Source organism: Trichosurus vulpecula, chromosome 5, assembly GCF_011100635.1.
Source record: "Trichosurus vulpecula isolate mTriVul1 chromosome 5, mTriVul1.pri, whole genome shotgun sequence".
Lineage (NCBI taxonomy): Eukaryota > Metazoa > Chordata > Mammalia > Diprotodontia > Phalangeridae > Trichosurus > Trichosurus vulpecula.
The window spans coordinates 104,614,494-104,636,154 of NC_050577.1; the positions used below are offsets into that span (position 1 = coordinate 104,614,494).

A 21,661-nucleotide genomic window follows, 5' to 3' on the forward strand; every position below is an offset into this window, starting at 1 on the left:
TTTAGAGATAGAACCTATGAAATCAATTTCCCAACTAAGAGCAGTGTTCACCTGTTGTTAAGAAATAAATCATCATAAAGAAGAAAACCCTGGTGTCTGTGGAAGGGTCGGGCCTAGAAAAGGTCATTTTCCACCTCATGAGTCTACAGAAGATCTTCTCCTGGACAGGTGGAATATGCCTGTGATACCCCTATTCCTGATCACCCCCTCTGAATACTCCCTGGTCTGAGATCCTGCTCTGACCTTGTGCAGGCTCAGCCCTGACACTACCTCCTCCTTCTCTCCATGTCATTAATGATGTTCTAACCAGTAGATAGGGCTAGCCTTGGATGGCAGGCATGGAGTATGTGTTAGTGTGGGAAGAGGTGATCCCTTTTCTTTTTCTTTCTTTCTTTTTGACTGTTGTGACACTTTTATTGACAAAAATAATCCAACAAATAGTATTGTTAGAGGGTATTGGAGTGACATCCTCAATCCACCCTATCTTCATTCCAGAACATGCCAGAGCTCTCAGTGACTGTGCACCAAGGCCAGGGGTCTTAGTCCTATTTCCACCTGTGGCCTGATGTTTGATGTGAAGGGCGGTTATGCCTAGTTCTTTATACTTCTGGGCAACATCCTGAGCAGCCAACCTAGCAGTATAAGGAGAAAGTTAGTCTCTGTCAGCCTTGACCTTAGTCCCACCAGTCACTGGGCAGATGGTTTCTTTGCCAGAGAGATCAGTGACTTGGATAAAGTGTCACTGAAGGAAGCAAAGATATGGAAGGCACGAAACACATTCTCTCTTTCTGCAACTTGAGGTCCAAGGCTGATTACCTGTTCTTCCTTCTTTTCCTTCTCCTTGCAAGGTGCCATTTCTGTGCCTCCACTTGAGGTGCCAGCACTGAAAAGTGGTGACCCCTTTTCTGCAAAGATTTAAGTGATATTTATCTGAGACAGCTGATCCTTCTGCCTATAGAAAAGGAAGAGAGAGACAGAGAGAGAGACAGAGAGACAGAGAGAGACAGAGAGAGACAGAGAGAGACAGAGAGAGACAGAGAGAGAGAGAGAGAAGGGGGAGGGAGAGAGGGAGGAGGGAAGGGGGAGAGAGAGAGAGACAGAGAGACAGAGAGAGAGAGAAAGGAAGGAAGGAAGGAAAGAAGGAAAGAAGGAAGGAAGAAAGAAAGAAAGAAAGAAAGAAAGAAAGAAAGAAAGAAAGAAAGAAAGAAAGAAAGAAAGAAAGAAAAAAAGAAAGAAACAAGTTAGAGGGAGGGAGGAGGGGAGGAAGGAAGGAAGAAAAGAAGGAATGAAGGAAGGAAAGAAGAAAGCTGTTTAGAATGTCTGTATTCATTCACTATACAACTGTACAGCAACGCTGGCTTCCAGGGTCCCAGGTCTCCTTTCTAGAACTAGTTAAACATGAGTGGTGGATACAGCGATCACATCTGTATTTGAAGATTCTCTACATTCTGCCCAGAACCATCAGAGTTTGAATGTAATCATAGGTTGTACTAGTGGCCAAAGGTGGTAGCATCACCAGGACTTCCCTGGCATAATAGGGGAGCTGGGTAGGAGGGTAGCTATGGCCTTGAGGAAGGAAGAATAGTGGCTAAAGAGAAGGTCTCAGAGACTCAATCAGCACTTCCTTCATTTCCTGCTAGTCAGCCCTCCGTAAAGCCAAATTCTAACTTCAACTCTTCCTGCTCCTGAAAATTCCCATTAACTGTACTTATCTACTTCAGAAGCCCTTGAGGTAACAGGAAAAAAATAACTGCAGTCATAGTCAGAAAAACATCACTAATATTAGCTAATATTTTTAGAGTCCTTACTATCCAACCAGCCACTATGGTAAATGATTTACAATTCTTATCTCATCTGATCCTCACAACAACCCTGAGAGGTAGATGCTATTATTAGCTCCATTTTAAAGATTAGGAAACTGAGGAGGACAGAAAAATGGCTCACCCACAGTCACATACCTAATAAGTGTCTGGGTCTAAATTTTAAACCATGCCTTCCTGATTCCATACCTGGTACTTTTTCCCATTGTAGCATCTAGGTGCTTAGGGATATGTGAGTTCAATATATGGGAACTGCTTGTGTAACCCTCTATATAACTGCTATATGTAGTCATTCTTACATTGTTGGTACACACACGTGATACTGTAGTACAACTTCAAAGGAGACAATGTCCTGTTAGTATTTTTTTTAATTTATTTAACATATTTAGTTTTCAGCATTGATTTTCACAAGAGTTTGAATTACAAATTTTCTCCCCATTTCTATCCTCCCACCCACTCCAAGATGGCGTATATTCTGGTTGCCCTGTTCCCCAGTCAGCCCTCCCCTCTGTCACCCCACTCCCCTCCCATCCCCTTTTCCCTTCCTTTCTTGTAGGGCAAGATAAATTTCTACACCCCATTGTCTGTGTATCTTATTTTCTAGTTGCATGCAAAAACATTTTTGTTTGTTTTTGAACATCTGTTTTTAAAACTTTGAGTTCCAAATTCTCTCCCCTCTTCTCTTCCCACCCACCCTCCCTAAGAAGTCAAGCAATTCAACATATACCACATGTGTATCATTACGTATAACCCTTCCACAATACTCATGTTGTGAAAGACTAACTATGTTTTCCTCCTTCCCAACCCATCCCCCTTTATTGAATTTTCTCCCTTGATCCTGTCCCCTTTCGAAAGTGTTTGTTTTTGACAACCTCCGCCCCCATCAGCCCTCCCCTCCATCATCCCACCATTTATTTTTATCTTCTTCCCTCTTCTTTCCTGTGGGGTAAGATTCCCCATTGGGTATGTATGGTATTCCCTCATTAGGCCAAATCTGATGAGAGCAATGTTCACTCATTCCCCCCTCAACTGCCCTCTCCCCTCCTCCCACAGAACTGCTTGCTCTTGCCTCCTTTATGCGAGATAATCCACCCCATTCTATCTCTCCTTATCTTCCTCTCTCAGTATGTTCCTCTCTCATCCCTTAATTTGATTTTATTTCTTTTAGATATCTTCCCTTCATCTTCAACTCACCCTGCCTATATATATATATATATATCCATCTATATATATATATATATATATATATCCATCTATATATATATATATACATATATATATATACACACACATAGATATATACATACATACACATTCACCCATATGTATACATAAACATATATGTATGCATATATCCTTCAGCTACCCTAATACTGAGGTCTCATGAATCATACTCATCATCTTTCCATGTAGGAATGTCAACAAAACAGTTCACCTTTAGTAGGTTCCTTGCAATTTCTTTTTCTTGTTCTTTTTCTTTATTACCTTTTCATGCTTCTCTTGATTCTTCTGTTTGAAAGTCAAATTTTCTATTCAGTTCTGGTCTTTTCACTGAGAAAGCTTGAAAGTCCTCTATTTTATTGAAAATCCATATTTTGCCTTGGAGCATGATACTCAGTTTTGCTGGGTAGGTGATTCTTGGTTTTAATCCTAGCTCCATTGACCTCCGGAATGTCGTATTCCAAGCCCTTCGATCTCTTAATGTAGAGGCTGCCAGATCTTGGATTATTCTGATTGTGTTTCCACAATACTCAAATTGTTTCTTTCTGGCTGCTTGCAGTATTTTCTCCTTGATCTGGGAGCTCTGGAATTTGGCGACAATATTCCTGGGAGATTTCTTTTTAGGATCTATTTGAGGAGGTGATCGATGGATTCTTTCAATTTCTATTTTGCCCTCTGGCTCTAGAATATCAGGGCAGTTCTCCTTAATAATTTCTTGAAAGATGATATCTAGGCTCTTTTTTTGATCTTGGCTTTCAGGTAGTCCAATAATTTTTAAATTATCTCTCCTGGATCTATTTTCCAGGTCAGCGGTTTTTCCAATGAGGTTATTTGACATTGTCTTCCATTTTTTCATTCCTTTGGTTCTGTTTTATAATATCTTGATTTCTCATAAAGTCACTAGCTTCCATTTGCTCCAATCTAATTTTTAAAGTAGTATTTTCTTCAGTGGTCTTTTGGACCTCCTTTTCCATTTGTCTAATTCTGCCTTTCAAGGCATTCTTCTCCTCATTGGCTTTTTGGAGCTCTTTTGCCATTTGAGTTAGTCTGTTTTTTAAGGTGTTGTTTTCTTCAGTGTATTTTTCAGTAATTTTTTGGGTCTCCTTTAGCAAGTCATTGACTTGTTTTTCATGGTTTTCTCACATCCTTCTCATTTCTCTTCCCAATTTTTCCTCTACTTCTCTAACTTGCTTTTCCAACTCCTTTTTGAGCTCTTCCATGGCCTGGGACCAGTTCATGTTTTTCTTGGAGGTTTCTGTTGTAGGCTCTTTGACTTTATTAATTTCTTCTGTCTGTATGTTTTGGTCTTCTTTGTCAGCAAAGAAAGAATGCAAAGTCTGAGACTGAATCTTGGTGCGTTTTCGCTGCCTGGCCATATTCCCAGCCAACTAACTTGACCTTTGAGTTTTTCAGTGGGGTATGACTGCTTGTAGACTACAGAGTTCTATGTTCCACTTTTGGGGGGGAGGTGCCAGCTCTGCCACACCAGCACTGCTCCTTCCCCAAGAACCCCCAACCCGAACTGGGCTTAGATCTTCGGCAGGCTGTGCACCCCTGCTCTGATCCGCCACTTAATTCCTCCCACCAGGTGGGCCTGGAGCCGGAAGCAGCAACAGCCGTAGCTGCCCCACCTCTGCTGCCTCCGGGGCTGGAAGCCGAACCGCGAACTCCTTCCACTCCCACAGCGTTTCCCACTAACCTTCTCAGCAGTCTTTGGTGTTTGTGGGTTCAGAAGTCTTGTAACTGCTGCAGCTCACCGATTCAGGGTGCTAGGGCATGCTCTGCCCAGTTGCTGGTCTTGTTGGTCCATGCCGCTCAGGCTGGGCTCTGCTCCACTCCGTTCCCAGTTCCCAGCACCCAGCTCCATGTGGGATAGACCTCACCCAGAGACCATCCAAGCTGTCCTGGGCTGGAGCCCTGCTTCCCTCTGCTGTTTTGTGGGTTCTGCCGTTCTAGAATTGGTTCAGAGCCAGTTTTTATAAGTATTTGGAGGGACCCGGTATGGAGCTCATGCTATTCCCTGCTTACCAGCCGCCATCTTGACTCCGCGCCTCCTGTTAGTATTTTGTGTTTGACTATGCTATTGAATTAGATGCTTCTGCTTTGAATTCATTGCATTCTCTCCCTGATGAGAACAAGCAAATATATCCGTGGAGAATCATGAGCTATGATTTTGAGTGGATAGGACCCACAGAATGCTGAAACCAACACTATTTACTGGGTATTACAGGACAGGGAGAGAACCAGGCATTTCAGTGAGGAGTAGCTAGTGTCAGCACTAGAGGGAAAGTGATGGGTGACCTCAGTCCATGGTGCTGAACTGAAACTGATGTCAGCCTCCTGCTTCCTGCCTCCTCTCTTATTGCTTTCTGGGCTTGGGCCAAACAGGTTTGTGAACAGATGGGACGTGCCTGTGTGGCACTGTGTCTTTGCTGCTGGCACAGAGATAGAGGGCAGAATCCCCCTGCTCCAAGGAACTGATGTTGAGCTTGAAGTGCAAATCGATGCCCTGTTTGGCTGTGAATCGATCAGAGATTTCTCCTTTCTCAGGGTCTCCCTTATTATACACGGAAAAGAGCATCTCAGGGCCCTGACCCAGTATCTGACGGTACCAGAATGCCCCAAGGTGTCCAGAGATGGGGTCACATCCCAGGGTCACTGACTGTCCTGTCCTTGAAACCAGGTAACTTGGATGTTGAGTGACTCTGCTATCCAGTTCACCACCTATGACGTAAGAAGAGAAAGTAATAGATTTAAGGAAGACAGTTTCTATTGATTCCTCAAAGGCAAAAATTTAGGGATATAATCTGAAAGGTAATTTCTTCACTGGGACAAATATTCACCTGCTATTAAGAGAGAAATTATCATAGAGAAGAAAAACTTGGAATGCATAGTAGAGTCAGGCATGAAAGAGGACATTTTCCCCCTAAGTAGTTTGTAGTGAGAGATGTTCCTCTCCTGAACTGGTAGAATATGCCCCAGATATCACTGTTCTTGGTCACACCACTCCCTCCCTCTGAAAAGCTGTTCTGACAAGACTACCTCTTCCTCATCATCCTGTCACTAATGACATCCTGCCCAGCAGTAGTGCTGGTCTAGTTTGGCAGACTGGGACTCTGTGTGAGTATGGGGGGAAGTGACTCCCTCATCTTCTAAGCCTTAAATCATCCTTATCTGAGGAAGTTGTTCCCTCTGCCTCCTGAATTTATTTGAAAAAGTTAACTACAAGCCCCATTTCTCCAGTACACAGCTGGCTTTGAGGACACAAGGTCTCCTTTCTAGAACTAGCTAAACAGGAGGGTTGTATACAAAAGTCGTCTCTTTATTTGAAGATCCTCTATGTTGTTGGAATGGGAAGATGAGAAGAGTTTGTTTCAATGGCCATGAAAATGGCTGAAGCAGGTGCTGTCAATCCCTTAGAGCTTGTTCAGATATCCCCGATGCCAAGGTCAGCCACTACATCCAGGGCTATGGCCAGTCATCATGACTTTCCTCTTGTCACTGAACTTGGATGACTCTGAAATTGAGAATCAGGCTGACAACCTTGTACAAATCTAACTTAGCCTAATGAAATTCACCTGCAAGTCAAGACATTACCCTTGTGATGTCATTGGTCCTATTCAAAATGTGGCAAACAAGAACAAATGACTCCCCAGAACAATCTAACTTTTAGTGGAACCCTGGCTCCTCCTAGTGGCCAAAGGTGGTAGAATCACTAGAATTGGCCCTTGTTCCTTAGGGGAGCCAGGTCAGAGAGTAACTGTGGTCTTGAGGGAAGGGTAAGGGCCTAAGAGCTGGTCTCAGGGCCTCAATCAGCTCCTCCTTCAATTCTTCTGGGTCAGCACTCCGTAAAGCCAAAGTTGAACTCTTCCTGCTCTGGAGATTTCCCTTTACATGTACTTCTAGATTTCAGGATCCATTTATGTGCCTCCTCAATGGCTACACCTGTGCTAACTGCTTACATTTGTTATCTCATATGAGCCTCCAAACTACTCTAGGTAGTAGGTTCTATTATCATCCCCATTTTACAGATGAAACAAGGATGAAGGGACTTGCCCACAGTCACATACCTAGAAAATGTCTGAGGCCAAGTTTCCACTCACATCTTCCTGATTTCTTGCCTGCTGTTCTGTCCACTATGTTATCTAGATGCTTGTGTAAGCTCAATATGTGTGAACTACCTGTGCACACCCCACATATAATTCCTATGTGTCAGCATTATTCAAATGTTAATGAGTGTATTTCTGGGAAAATATGCCGAGCTTCAAAATAGACAATGCATTATTGAAATTTTGGGTTTTTTTACTACTCTATTTAATTAAATACATCTGCTTTGAATTAATTACATCCTCCCCCTCACTAGAAAATTCAAATACACCTGTGGGAACATGGTAAATGTGGTTTTGGGTGGATAGGGACCCACAGAGTACTTGAAGGGGCCCAGCTTTGTTGAGGTATTGTGCGAGAGGGAGAGTCCGGAGCAGTACAGTAAGAAGGAGCTAAAGTAAGTGCTAAAGGGAAAAGGTTAAGGGCCCTGAGTCCCCAGTGCTAAGCTGAAATTGATGTCAGCCTCCTGCTTCCTGCCTCACTGTCATTGCTCCCTGGGCTTGGTCAGAACAAATTTGTGAACAGATGCGAGATGCCTCTGCGGCACTGTGTCTTTGCTGCTGGCACCGAGATGGACAGTAGAATGCCCCTTCTCCAAGGATCTGATGGCACAGTCAAAGGGGAAATTTTCATACTGTTCAGCCATTAATCACTCAGAGATTTTTCCTTTCTTCCTCAATTTCTTAAAACAGAAGTAAAAGAACATGCCTGGGCCCTTGTCTTGCATCCGAAGGTACCACAACGTCCCATTGGGTCCAGAGATGGGGCCACATCCCAGGGTCGCTGACTAGCCTGTCCTTGACACCAAGTAACTTTGTCCTTGAGTGACCATCATCCAGCCAATCCCCTCTGGGGTATGAAGGAAGAGGAATGTCAGTAAGAGATCCAGGAGGAGAGCTTTTACTGAAACACCAAGGGAAATGTTGAGAAGCAGAACCTCAAAAGGCAATTTCACAACTGGGACCAATATTCACCTGTTAATAAGAAACAAATCATAACACACAAGAAAAACAGGGAGTGCCTAGGAGAGTCAAACCTGGAAGAGGCCATTACACCCCACCAGGAGTCTGCTTTGAGAAAGCTTCCTCTCCCAAACAGGTAGAATATACCTCTGTTATCACTATTCTTGATCACCACCCCTTTCCCCACCTCCCACATACATCCTGCTCTGAAATGATGCAGGTTAAGCCCCGTCCCTACCTCCTCCTCCTCTCCATATCATTAATGACTTCCTACCCAGCAGGTGGTGCTGGACTTGGATGGCAGGCAGGGAGTATGTGTGAGTGTGGGGAGGTGTGATCCCCCTTCTGGGAAGCCTCAGACACTTAACTGAGACAGTTGTTCTCTCTGCCAACAGAATATTTTTTGAAAAGCCAATTACAAGCTCCCTGCCCCTTAAATACAGAGCTGTGCAGTAGCTTTTAAAAACACAAGGCTGCCTTCCCGGAACCAGCTAAATATGATAGACTGATACAGCAATCATGTCTTTATCTGAAGATTTTCTATTTTTTCCTCCAGAAACATCCAAATTTGAGTGGAACTAAAGCTCTGCCTAGTGGCCAGAGGTGATAGCACTTGTCTTTGCCCCTTAGGGGAGCTGGGTCAGACAGCAGTTGTAGCCTTAGGAGAAGGAAGAGAGTAGGGGGCTGAAGAGATGGTCTCAGGGATTCAACCAGCACCTCCTTCATCTTTGCCTGTACTTCTAGGATTCAGGATACAGACAGATGGATAGATAGATAAATAGAATAATAAAAGGATATTTATTAGCATAGAAAGTAAGAGATATAGCTATGTAATAGCTAACATTTCCATAGTGCTTTCCCTGTGGATGCAGCTGTTCTAAACGCCTCACCATTATTATCTCATGTGATCCTCAGAACTACCCTGGAATGTAGGTGCTCTAATTTCCCCCAATTTACCAATGAGAAAACTGTGATGAATGTGTCCAAGGTCACACAGCCAGGAAAGACTGAGGCCAGAATTCCACTCATGTCTTCCTGACACTTTCCCTGGTATCGTATGTTTATGTCACCTAGATTTTTACGTATATGTGATTTAAGTATACGTGCCTATGTACGTCCTATATATAATTCCTATGTGTAGTTATTCTTCCATTATGGAGGCATGTTTTTATGAGACAAAGTGCCAAAGCTTGAAAGGAGACAATGTCTTATTGCTACATTCTATTTTACTATGCCATTTCATTAAATGCTTCTGATTTGAATTATTTATTGTATCTTCTCCCTGACTAGGAAAGCAAATGCACCCATGGGGGCTTGTGAGTGGATTGCTTTGGTGGGTATTACATGACCAGGGAGTGTCCCGGGTTCTACAGTGAAAAGGAGCTAAAGTCAGCAATGGAGTGAAAATGTTAAGTAACCCCTGTCCTTGGTGCTGACCTTGAATTGTCAGCCTCCTGCTTCCTGACTTCCCCTGTCTTTGCTTCCTGGTCCTAGGCCAAACAAGTCATTGAACAGATGGGAGGTACCTCTGTGTCACTGTGTCTCTGATGCTGGCACAGAAATAGAGGGCAGAATCCCCCCCGCTCCAAGGAACTGATGTTGAGGTTGGAGTGCAAATTGTTGTGCTGATTGACTGTGAATTGATCAGAGATTTTTCCTTTTTCACTCTCTCCCCTATTATAGAAGAAAAAGAACATCTCAGTGCCCTGACCTAGTATCTGATGGTACCAGAACGCCCTATCATGTCCAGAGATGGGGTCACATCACAGGATCACTGACTGGCCTGTCCTTGACACCAGGTAACTTGTCTGTTGAGTGATTCCAGTATCCATGTGACCACCTGAGGGGTAAGAAGAGGAAAGAAGCTGGGAAACAGATCCAAGGAGGTGGGCTTCCATTGAAGCCCCAAGGGAAATGGTTAAAGGCAGATTCTCAGAAGGCAATTTCTTAACTGGAACAAGTATTCACCTGCTATAAAGAGATATATTATTATGTAAACAAATAACCTTGTATGCATAGTAGGGTCAAGTGTGGACAAAGGCATTTACCCCCTTAGGAGTCTGCAGTGAATGGGCCCTGTCCTGAACAGGTAGATTGTACTTGCGATATCACTATTTGCAATCACTTCCCCTCCCCCAATCTGAGAGGCTGTTCTGACTTGCCTGAGGCCTGTCACTGCCTCCTCCTCCTCTCCATGTCATTAATAACATGCTACACAGCAAGTTGGGCTGGATTTAATTAGTAGGCAACGAGTATATGTGAGTATGTGGTAAGGTAGCTACCCTTTTTCTTAGTCTTGAATAATATTTATCTAAGACAGTTCTTCCCTCTGTGAATTGAATTTATTTTAAAAAGCCAGTTACAAGCTCCCTGCTCCTTCAGTACACAGCTGTGCATCAGGACTGGCTTCCAGGATACAAGGCCTCCTTTGTAGAACTCACCAAACATGAGGGGTGGCTACAAGAGTCACACCATTATTTGAAAAGTCTCTAAATTCTGGGAATGCATGGAAGAGAATGATTTGTTGCAGCAGCCAAGAAGGTGGCTGAAGCAGGTGCTGTGGAGCACTTAGGGCTTGGACAGATACCCCACATGCAAAGGTCATCCACTGAGTCTGCGGCTGTGGCCATTTGTTTTGACTTTTATCTTGTCCCAGTACTTGGATGATTCTGGAAGAGAGAACGAGGCTGACAACACTGCACCACTCAGCCTCACTTAAATCCAATTCACTTGTTGGCAAGAAATTACCATTGTCATGTCTTTGGTCCTCTTCAAAAATGAAGGACAAACAACAACAACAAATGACCCCTTTCCCCAGACCCATGACATCCATCAGCATTTGAAGGACCATAGCTCCTCCTAGTGGCCAGAGGAGGTAGAATCAATAGAACTTGTCCTCCTTCCTTGGGGGAACTGGGTGGAAGGGTAGCTGTGGCCTAAAAAGAAGGAAATGTAGGGGCCTAAAGGGATGGACTCAAGCGTGGTGGGCTTGCCTTCCACAAGTGAGCACTCCTTAAAGCTAATTTTGAACTTCAACTCTTCCTCCTCCTGACAATTCCCATTAGCTTCCAGGCTTTAGGATCACTTTATGTTATAACAAATGATAATTACAATCATAATCATAATGACAATAATACAATTATTATTAGAGCTTACATTTGTATAGTGCTTACTATGTGCCAGGCACTGTGTTCAGTGCTTTACAAATTACTGTCTCATTTATCCTCACCACCAGCCTGGGAGGTGTGTGCTATTATTGTTCCCATTTTAAAGATGAGGTAAATAAGGGAAAGAGAGGTGAAATGAATTCCCTAGGGTCATATACCAAATAAGTGTTTGAGCCTAGATTTGAACCCAGGTCTTCCTGACCATTCCTGGTGCTGTATACATTGCATCATCTAGACGCTTTTGGGAATGTGAGCTCACTATATAAACAGCCTCTATACTTCATATACAGTTCCTACATATAGTCATTCTTCCATTGAGTCCACTTGTTCTTGTGGACAGTGTAACACAGCATAAAACAACACAAGCTCCTGTGGCTTCTCTGTGTTTTAGTATGCTATTTCATTAAATGTGCTTGCTTTGAATTTACTGTATCCTCTCTTTGAATAGAAAAGGCAAATACATCCACGGTGACTTGTGAATTGTGGTTTTGGGTGGCAAGGGACCCACAGAGTATGTTCAACCAACATAGCTTTGCTGGGGTATTACATGAGTGGGAATGTCAAAGGTAATGTTGTGAGATGTAGCTAAAGTCATCACTAGATGGAAAGTGATGAGTGACCCCAGTCCCTGGGGCTGAGCTGGAATTGATGCCAGCCTCTTGCTTCCTGCCTCCCCTGGCATTGCTCCCTGGATATTGGCCAAACAAAATTGTGAACAGATGAAATGTGCTTCTGGGCAGAATCCCACTGCTCCAAGGAGCTGATGTTGAGGTTGAACTGGAAATTTGTGTGCTGTTTATCTGAGAATTGCCCAGAGAGTTTTCCTTTCTCATTCAATTGCTTAAAATAATTGCTGAAAATTAAATTTGCTTAAAATTTAAAATTTCTTAAAAATCAAAGAATATAAGGAGAATCTCAGGGCCCTTACCCTATATCTGATAGTACCACAATGCTGTGAAGTGTCCAGATGTCAGTCCACATCCCAGGATCACTGACTGGCCTATCCTTGAAACCAGGTAATTTGGGTTTTGAGCCACTCTACTATCCAAATGACCACCTGTCGGCAAAGAAGATAGAAGCTGGGTATCAGTTCTCAGGAGGAGGGCTTCTATTGAAGCCTCAAGAGAACTGTTTAGACGTAGAACCATAAAATTCAATTTCCCAACTGGGACCAGTATTCGCCTGCTATTAAGAAACAAATTGTTATACACAAGGAAAACCTGGTATGGATGGCAGAGTTCAGGCTAGAAGAGGGCATTTCACCACTCAGGAGTCTGCAGTGAGAAACGTTCCTTTCATAAACAGGTGGAATGTGCCCGTGGTGTCACTGTTCCTAATCACTCCCACCTTCACTCCCAGTCTGAGGTCCTGCTCTCACATGATGGAGGCTCAGTCCTGTCATTACCTCCTTCTAATCTTCGTGTCATTCACAACGTCCTATGCAGTAGTTCAGGCAGGGAATTGTTTGTGAGTGTGAGGAGGGGTGATCCTCTTTCTGTCACACCTTGAATTATATGTATCTTAGACAGCATTCCCTCCACTAACAGAAATTTAAGAAGAAAGATAAAATAAAGAAAAAATAGAGAAAGAAAGAGAGAATGCTGGAGGGAAAGAGAGGACAGAGAGAGAGAAAGAAAGAGAGAAGGAGAGAGAGAGAGAGGGAGAGAGAAGGAGAAAGGAAGGAACGAAGGAACAAAGGAAGCCAAATACAAATTCCATAATCCTTTAACATACAACTCTTTATCAGGGTTGGATTCTAAGATACCAAGTCTCCAATTCCAGAAGGAATTAAACATGAGTGGTGGATACAGTAATCACATCCTTGTTTGAAGATTCTCTATGTTCTTCCCACAAATATCAGAAATTAAGGAAATCATAACTCCTCTTAGTGTTCAAAGGTGGTAGAATCACTAGGATTTTTTGTTGCTCCTTAAGGGATTTGGGTAAGAGGGTAGTTGTGGCTTTAGGAGAAAGAAGAGTAGGAGGCTGAAGGGATGGTCTCAGGGATTCAATCTGTGTATCCTCCTATTCCAACTAGTCAGCCCTACTTAAAGCCAAATTTGAACTTCAACTCTTCCTGCTCCTGAAAATTCCCTTTACCTGTACTTCAGAGCTCCAGGATCCATATATATGTATGAGTATGGATGTATGAATGTATATGTGTGTGTGGATATGGATATGGATGTGGATATAGATATGGATATGTGTGCGTATCTTGGATGTTGACATGGATGTGGGTATGGATATGGATGTGTGTGTATCCTAACATTTCGTTCCTTACCATGTGGCCAATACTGTTATAAGCACTTTATACTAATTATCTCATTTGGTCCTCACATACTGGAAAGAAGGTATTATCATCCCCATGTTACCAATGAGACAAACTGGGTAAAGTGAATTGCCCAAGGTCACATAATTAGTAAATTTCTAAGGCCAAGTTTCCACTCATAACTTCTTGACTCCTTACCTGGTTTCCTATTCACTCCATTTCTAGATGCTTATGTATATGTGAAGTGCCCATGTATACCCCATGTGTAATTCCTATGTATAGTTATTCTTCCAGCGCTGGTATATGTATTTATGAGACAATGTGACCTACTTATATTTCTTTTGCTTTTTCATTTAACATTTCTGCTGTGAATTAACAACACACTCATTAGGGTAAGCAATACATCCATAGAGGCTCCTTAACTGTGAGGTTGAGCAGATAGGGACCCACAGAGTACCTCAAAGCAACATAGCTCTGCTGGAGTATTATGAGCTAGAGAGTGTCCCAGGTGCCACAGTGAGAAGTAGATAATGTCATTAACAATGGGAAAGTGATAGTCCCTGGGGATAAACTAGAATTGATGTCAGTCTCCTCCTTCCTTTCTCCCCTGCCCTTTCTCACTGGCATTGGGTCAAACAAGTTTGTGAACAGATGAAAGCTGTCTCTGTGGCACTGTGGCTTTTACTGCTGGCACAGAGATAGAGGGCAGACTCCCCCTGCTCCAAGGAACTGATGGTGAGGTTGAAGTGGAGATTTTTATCTTGTTTAGCTGTGAATCGCTCAGAGGTTTTTCCTTCCTCTCACACTTGCTTATAGTTGAAATAAAAGAGTATGTCAAGGTCCTGATCTTGTGTCTGATGGTACCAAAATGTACTGTCATGTCCAGAGATGGGGTCACAATCCAAGGTCACTGACTGTCCTGTCCAGGATATCAGGGAACTTGGCTGTTGAGTGACTCTAATATCCATTTCACCACCTGTGGGGTAAGAAGAAGAAGGAACCTAGATAACAGATGTAAGGAGAAGAATTTCTATAGAAGTCCTAACAAAAATTCTTAGAGGCAGAAGGTAAAGAAGGCAAAATTCCAGCCGGGGCCACTATTCACCTGCTACTGAGAAATAAAACATCGTGCTGAAAAAAACCTTGCTATGCATAGTAGGGATCAGGGGTGGAAGAGGGGATTTCCCCCCTTGGGCATCTGCAGAGAGAGGTTCCTCTCCTGAACAGATGGAATGTGCCTGTGATATAACTGTTCCTCATCACCTCCCCACCACCACCCCTGGGCCGAGATCCTGCTCTGACATGGTACAGGCTCAGCCCTGTCTCTGCCTCCTCCGCATCTCCATGTCATTAGTGATGTCCTACCCAGGGAGTGGGGCTGGTCTTGGATGGCAGGCAGGAAGTGAGCTGAATGTGGGGAGGAGTGATCCCCCATCTGCCAAACCTTAAATGATATTTATCTGAGACAGTAGATCCCTCTGCCAACTAATTTTTTTGAAAACCAATCACAAGCTCCTTAGTCCTTCAGAACACAACTGTGCATCACGGCTGGCTTCTAGGCCACAAAGTCTCCTTCCCAGACATAGACATACATGTGGGGTGGATACAACAATAACATCTTTGCTTGAAGATTCTCTAGGGTCTTCCCAGAAACATCTGAACTAGCTCCTCCTAGTGGTGAAAGGTAGTAGAATCACTAGGATTTGCCCTTGCTCTTTAGGGAAGCTGGGTCCAAGGGGAGCTGTGGCCTTAGAAAAGAGCTGAATAGATGGCCTGAGGGATTCCATCAGCTCCTCCTCCTATTCCTAGCGGTCAGCAATCTTTAAAGCCAAGTCAGAAGTTCAGTCCTCCCTACTCCTGGAAATTATTTTTACCTGTACTTATATGCTTCAGGATCTCTCTATCCATCCATCCATCCACCAGTCTGTCGGTCTGTATGTCCATCCGTCAATCTGTCTGTCCATCTGCCTATCTATCTGGGTTTGTGTATGTGTTCGTGTGTGTGTGTGTGTGTGTGTGTGTGTGTGTGTGTGTAAAATAGCTAACAATTATTTAGCCCGTACTATGTGGCCAGCACTATGCTCAGAATGATTATCTCATTTCATCCTCATAACAACCCTTGGAAGGAGGTGCCATTAGGATCCCTGTCATATGGATGAGAGAAACAGGGTGAAGTGACTTACCCTCAGTCACATAGCTAGCAAATGTCTGAGACCAGATTTCCCCTCATGTCTGCTTGATAGTCACCAGATGTTTATGTGTATGTGAGCTCTGCATAGGTGATCTGCCTGTATATACTCAATGTATAATCATAATTCCTCTGTATAGTCATTCTTCTAATGTGGATAGATGCAATTGTGAGTCTATGTACCCCAGCTCCAGAGATAATGCTCTGTTGTTCCTTTGTGCTTTCCTAAGCTATTTCATTAAAGGGTTCTGCTTTGAATTAATTGCATCTTGTCCTTGAATAGAAAAGCAAATATACCCATGGAAACTTGTGAGCTGTGGTTATGAGTGTGAGATGGAGTGGCCCAGGTACTACAGTGAGAAGTAACTAAAATCAGCACTAGAGTGAAATTCTTAAATGACCCTAGACTCTGGTGCTGAGCTGAAATTGATGCCAGCCTCCTGCTTCCTGCCTCCCCTGTCATTCCTATGTGGTCTAAGACCAAACCAGTTTGTGAACAGATGAGAGGTGCCTTTGTGGCACTTGCTTTGGGCTGCTGGCACAAAGAAAGAGGACAGGGACAGATGTTGAGGTCAAAATGGAAATTTCCATACTATTTAGGCATGAATAGCTTAGAGATTTTCCTTTCTCATTCATTTGCTTTAAAATTTATGGAAAAGAGCATTTCCATTCCTGATCTTGTATCTGACAGTACCACAATGCCCCACTGTGTCCAGAAGAGTAGTAACATCCCAGGATCACTGACTGTCCTGCCCTTGTGACCAGGTAATAGAGATTTTGTATGACTCTAGTATCTGGTTGACCACCTGTGAGGTAAGAAAAAGAAGAAATCTGGAGAATTGATCCAAGGAAGCCAGGTTACCAAGGGAAATGTTTAAAGCAGGCATGAACAACATAATGGTCACTGGGCCACTTGTGGCCCACCAAAGGATTTCAGAGGACACAGAAAAAACTGTAGAGGATGTAAACGAAAGTAAATATGTAGCAAGTGCTTTGTCAGTGTGTGCCTGCCTTAACCCGCCTTCCACTAGTCACTATTGGCCTGTCCTGTAACTTGACAGGAGGGTTGCCACTGCTCACTCTCTTCTGTGTGTCATGAAACCCACAGCAACCAATCATCGTCAGTCTGTCTCTAGTCTGAGAGGAGTAAGATTATTATCTTTTTCGCCATGTTTTAAGTTGTTACAGGCAATGAACAGGCATAAAGTGAATGCCGCCACACTCCAATGCTGCTGATGCCCACTGTTTGAGGAGCAGCAACAACTCGAGGGCTTCTTCCCCTCCCTCACTCTCTGCACAGCCACCCTTCAAGTAATATGACTGTCTGGTGCTCTCTTCAATGACAGACATTCAGATCAGTATTTCTTTATATGTGAGCAGTTGCTGCGGAGATTTTTTGCTTCTAACATTAAGAAATGAAAGAGCAAATCAGAACTTAGAGTGTTTTATCCAGAGTCGACGAATAGATACTTGTTTACTTACATGAGAGACAAAATATTGTCCCTTATTTGTGGAAAAGTAATAGCCCCTCTGAAGGAATATGATCTTTGTCGCCATTTTGAATCAAAACATCCTGACTTAAGCAAATTGGACACCAATGAAAAACAAATTAAAGCCTCCAAATTGTTGAAAAATCTCAATGGGGAGCAATGATTTTTCAAGAAAGTAAACTCAGAAACGAGGCAGTTAGTAAGGTTAGTTTTCAGATTTCTAAAGAAATCGATTTTAAGCATGATTCCAGAGTACAATAAAGTGATTGCTGGAAAGAAGGTTAGTAAGGCCCATTAACTAGATGGATAGAGCAAGAAAATCTGAAAAATGTATTGAAACTTTTACTGCTTAGCAAAGTAATTTTTAACATTAATATGAGTTCATGATAAATAAAAACCTTAAGGAATACTATAATTAATTGATATTAATTGAAATTTCCCTTTTCAAAAAATTATGGTTCATTTGCAAAATAGTTTAATCATTAATTATACTTTTACTTTGAAAATGAAATACTAAAAACCTATTTGTGAATTAAAGAAGTCTGCCCCTACCTACTTCCAAGTATGGTAGGTCTGATTTAGAGATAGAACCTCTGAAATCAATTTCCCAACTAAGACCAGTATTCACCTGTTATTAAGAAATAAATCATCATACAGAAAAAACCCTGGTATATATGGAAGGGTCAGGCCTAGAAAAGGTCATTTCTCACCTCAAGAGTCTACAGAAGTTCCTTTCCTGGACAGGTGGAACATGCCTGTGATATCCCTGTTCTTGATCATCCCCTCTGAAAACTCCCTGGTCTGAGATCCTGCTCTGACATTATGCAGGCTCAGCCTTGACACTACCTCCTCCTTCTCTCCAAGTAATTAATGATGTTCTACCCAAGAGGTGGGGTGGCCTTGGATGGCAGGCATGGAGTATGTATTAGCGTGGGAGGAGGTGATCACTTTTCTGCAAAGACTTAAATGATAATTATCTGAGACAATTGATGCCTCTGCATTTAGAAAAAGAAGAGAGAATGGGAAGGGAGGGAGGAGAGGGAGGGCGGGAGAGAGAGAGAGAGAGAGAGAGAGACAGAGACAGAGACAGAGACAGAGAGACAGAGAGAGAGACACAGAGAGAGACAGAGAGAAAGTTGGAGAGAGGAAGGAAAGAAGAAAGGAAGAAACAAGGAAAGAAGGAACAATAGAAGGAAATAAGAAAGCTGATTAGAATCTCTGTACCCCTTCAATATACAACTGTACAGTAACACTGGCTTCCAGGGTCCCAGGTCTCCTTTCTAGAACTAGTTAAACATGAGTGGTGGATACAGCGATCACATCTGTATTTGAAGATTCTCTATGTTGTTTCCAGAACCCTCAGAGTTTGAATGTAATCATAGGTCCTACTACTGGCCAAAGGTGGTAGCATCACCAGGACTTCCCTTGCATGTTAGGGGAGCTGGGTAGGAGGGTGGCTAAGGCCTTAGGGGAAGGAAGAATAGGGGCTAAAGAGAGGGCCTCAAGGATTCAATCAGCACCTCCGTCATTCCCTGCTAGTCAGCACTCCTTAAAGCCAAATTTGAACTTCAACTCTTTCTGCTCCTGAAAATTCCCATTACCTGTGCTTATTTGCTTAAGAATCCCTTGAGATAACAAGAAAAAATAACTGCAGTCATAGTCAGAAACAGCACTGATATTAGCTAGCATTTTTGGAGTCCTTACTGTTCACCAGACCCTTTGCTAAGTGATTTACAAACACTGTCTTATGTGATCCTCACAACAACCCTGAGAGGTAGATGCTATTGTTAGCTCCATTTTAAAGATTAGGAAACTGAGGAGAACAGGAAAAGTGGCTTACCCATAGTCACATACCTAATGAGTGTCTGGGCCTAAATTTTAAACCGTGCCTTCCTGATTCCATACCTGGTACTTTTTCCATTGTATCATCTAGGTGCTTAGGGATATGTGAGTTCAATATATGGGAACTGCTTGTGTAACCCCCTATATAATTCCTATATGTAGTCATTCTTCCATTGTTGGTGCACACATGTGATACTGTAGTGCAACTTCAAAGGAGACAATGTCCTGTTAGTATTTTGTGTTTGACTATGCTATTGAATTAGATGCTTCTGCTTTGGATTCATTGCATCCTCTCCCTGATGAGAACAAGCAAATATATCCATGGAGAATCATTAGCTTGGGTTTAGAGCGGATAGAGGCTCACAGGATGCTGGAACCAACATGACTTTACTGGGTATTACAGGAGAAGGAGTGGACCAGGCAATTCAGTGAGAAATAGCTAATAGTCCATGGTGCTGAGCTAAAACTGATGTCAGCCTCCTGCTTCCTGCCTCCTCTCTCATTATTTCCTGGGCCTGGGCCAAACAGGTTTGTGAACAGATGGGAGGTGCCTTTGTGGCACTGTGTCTTTGCTGCTGGCACAGAGATAGAGGGCAGAATCTCCCTGCTCCAAGGAACTGATGTTGAGGGTGAAGTGCACATTGGTGTACCGTTTAGCTGTGAATCGATCAGAGACGTTTCCTTTCTCAGTAAAAGAGCATCTCAGGGCCCTGACCCAGTATCTGACGGTACCAACAATGCCGAGGCATGACCAGAAATGGGGTCACATCCCAGGGTCACTGACTGTCCTGTCCTTGAAACCAGATAACTTGGATGTTGAGTGACCCTACTATCCAGTTCACCACCTGTGAGGTAAGAAAAGGATAGCAACATATTGAAGGAAGAGAATTTCCATTAATGGCCCAAAGGGAAATATTTAGAGATAGAATCTCAAAAAATAATTTCTTCACTGAGACAAATATTCACCTGCTATTAAGAGAAAAATTATCATAGATAAGAAAAACTTGGAATGCATTGTAGAGTCAGGTATGGAAGAGGACATTTTCCCCCTAAGGAGTTTGCAGTGCGAGATGTTCCTCTCCTGAACTGGTAGAATATACCTGAGATATCACTGTTTCTGTCACACTTCTCCCTCCATCTGAGAAGCTGTTCTGACAAGACTGCCTCTTCCTCATCAGCCTGTCACTAATGACATCCTGCCCAGCAGTTGTGTTGGTCTTGCTTGGCAGACTGGGAGTCTGTGTGTGTATGGGGGGAAGTGATTCCCTCATCTTCTAAGGCTTAAATCATACTTATCTAAGACAGTTGCTCCCTCTGGCTCCTGAATTTATATGAAAAAGTCATCTACAAGCCCCCATTTCTCCAGTACACAGCTTTGCATCAGGACTGGCTTCGAGGACGCAAAGTCTCCTTTCTAGAACTAGCTAAACTGGAGGGCTGGATACAAAAGTCAGATCTTTATTTGAAGACCCTCTATGTTGTTGGAATGGGCACATGATGAGAGTTTCTTCCAATGGCCATGAAAATGGCTGAAGCAGGTGCTGTCAATCCCTTAGAGCTTGTTCAGATATCCCAGATGCCAAGGTCAGCCACTACATCCAGGGCTATGGCCAGTCATCTTGACTTTCGTCTTGTCACTGAACTTAGATGACTCTGAAAGAGAGAATCAGGCTAACAGCCTTGTACAAATCTATCTCAGCCTAATGAAATTCACCTGCAAGTCAAGACATTATCCTTGTGATGGCATTGGTCCTATTCCAAATGTGGCAAACAAGAACAAATGACTCCCCAATCTAACTTTTAGTGGAACCTTGGCTCCTCCTAGTGGCCGAAGGTGGTAGAATCACTAGAATTTGCCCTTGTTCCTTAGGGGAGCCAGGCCAGAGAGTAACTGTGGCTTGAGGGAAGAGTAAGAGCCTAAAGAGCTGGTCTCAGGGCCTCAATCAGCTCCTCCTTCTGTTCCTCTCGGTCAGCACTGCGTAAAGCCAAATTTGAACTCTTCCTGCTCCAGAGATTTCTATTTACATGTACTTCTAGATTTCAGGATCCATTTCTGTAACTGCTTGTGCATCTAACAGCTAACACTTTACTGTGCCTCCTCGATGGCTGCACCTGTGCTAACTGCTTTACATTTGTTATCTCATCTGAGCCTCCCAACTACCCTAGGAAATAGTTCCTGTTATCATCCCCATTTTACAGATGAAACAAGGATGAAGGGACTTGCCCACAGTCACATACCTAGAAAATGTCTGAGGCCAAGTTTCCACTCATGTCTTCCCAATTTCTCACCTGCTGTTCTGTCCACTATGTTATCTAGATGCTTATGTAAGCTCAATATGTGTGAAGTACCTGTGCACACCCCATATATAATTCCTATATGTCGGCATTCTTCCAATGTTAATGAGTGTATTTCTGGGAAAATATGCCCGAGCTTCAGAATACTCAATGCATTATTGCAACTTTGGGTTTTTTATTTTTTACTATTCTATTTAATTAAATATTTCTGCTTTGAATTAATTACATCCTCTCCCCCACTTGAAAATGCAAATAAACCTGTGAGGACATGGGAAATGTGGTTTTGGGTGGATAGGGACA

At 43.0% G+C, this 21,661-nt stretch overlaps 1 pseudogene and 1 gene segment (V, D, J or C); both read right to left on the minus strand.

Moving 5' to 3' along the window:
* Positions 1–319: 319 nt before the first annotated feature.
* Positions 320–855, minus strand: LOC118851006 (annotated as a pseudogene).
* A 4,545-nt stretch (positions 856–5,400) lies between these two features.
* On the minus strand, positions 5,401–6,000 carry LOC118851007. The segment is given in 2 exon segments: positions 5,401–5,765; positions 5,885–6,000. Coding segments are annotated over 2 exon segments (441 nt in total).
* Between the last annotated feature and the right edge of the window lie 15,661 nt (positions 6,001–21,661).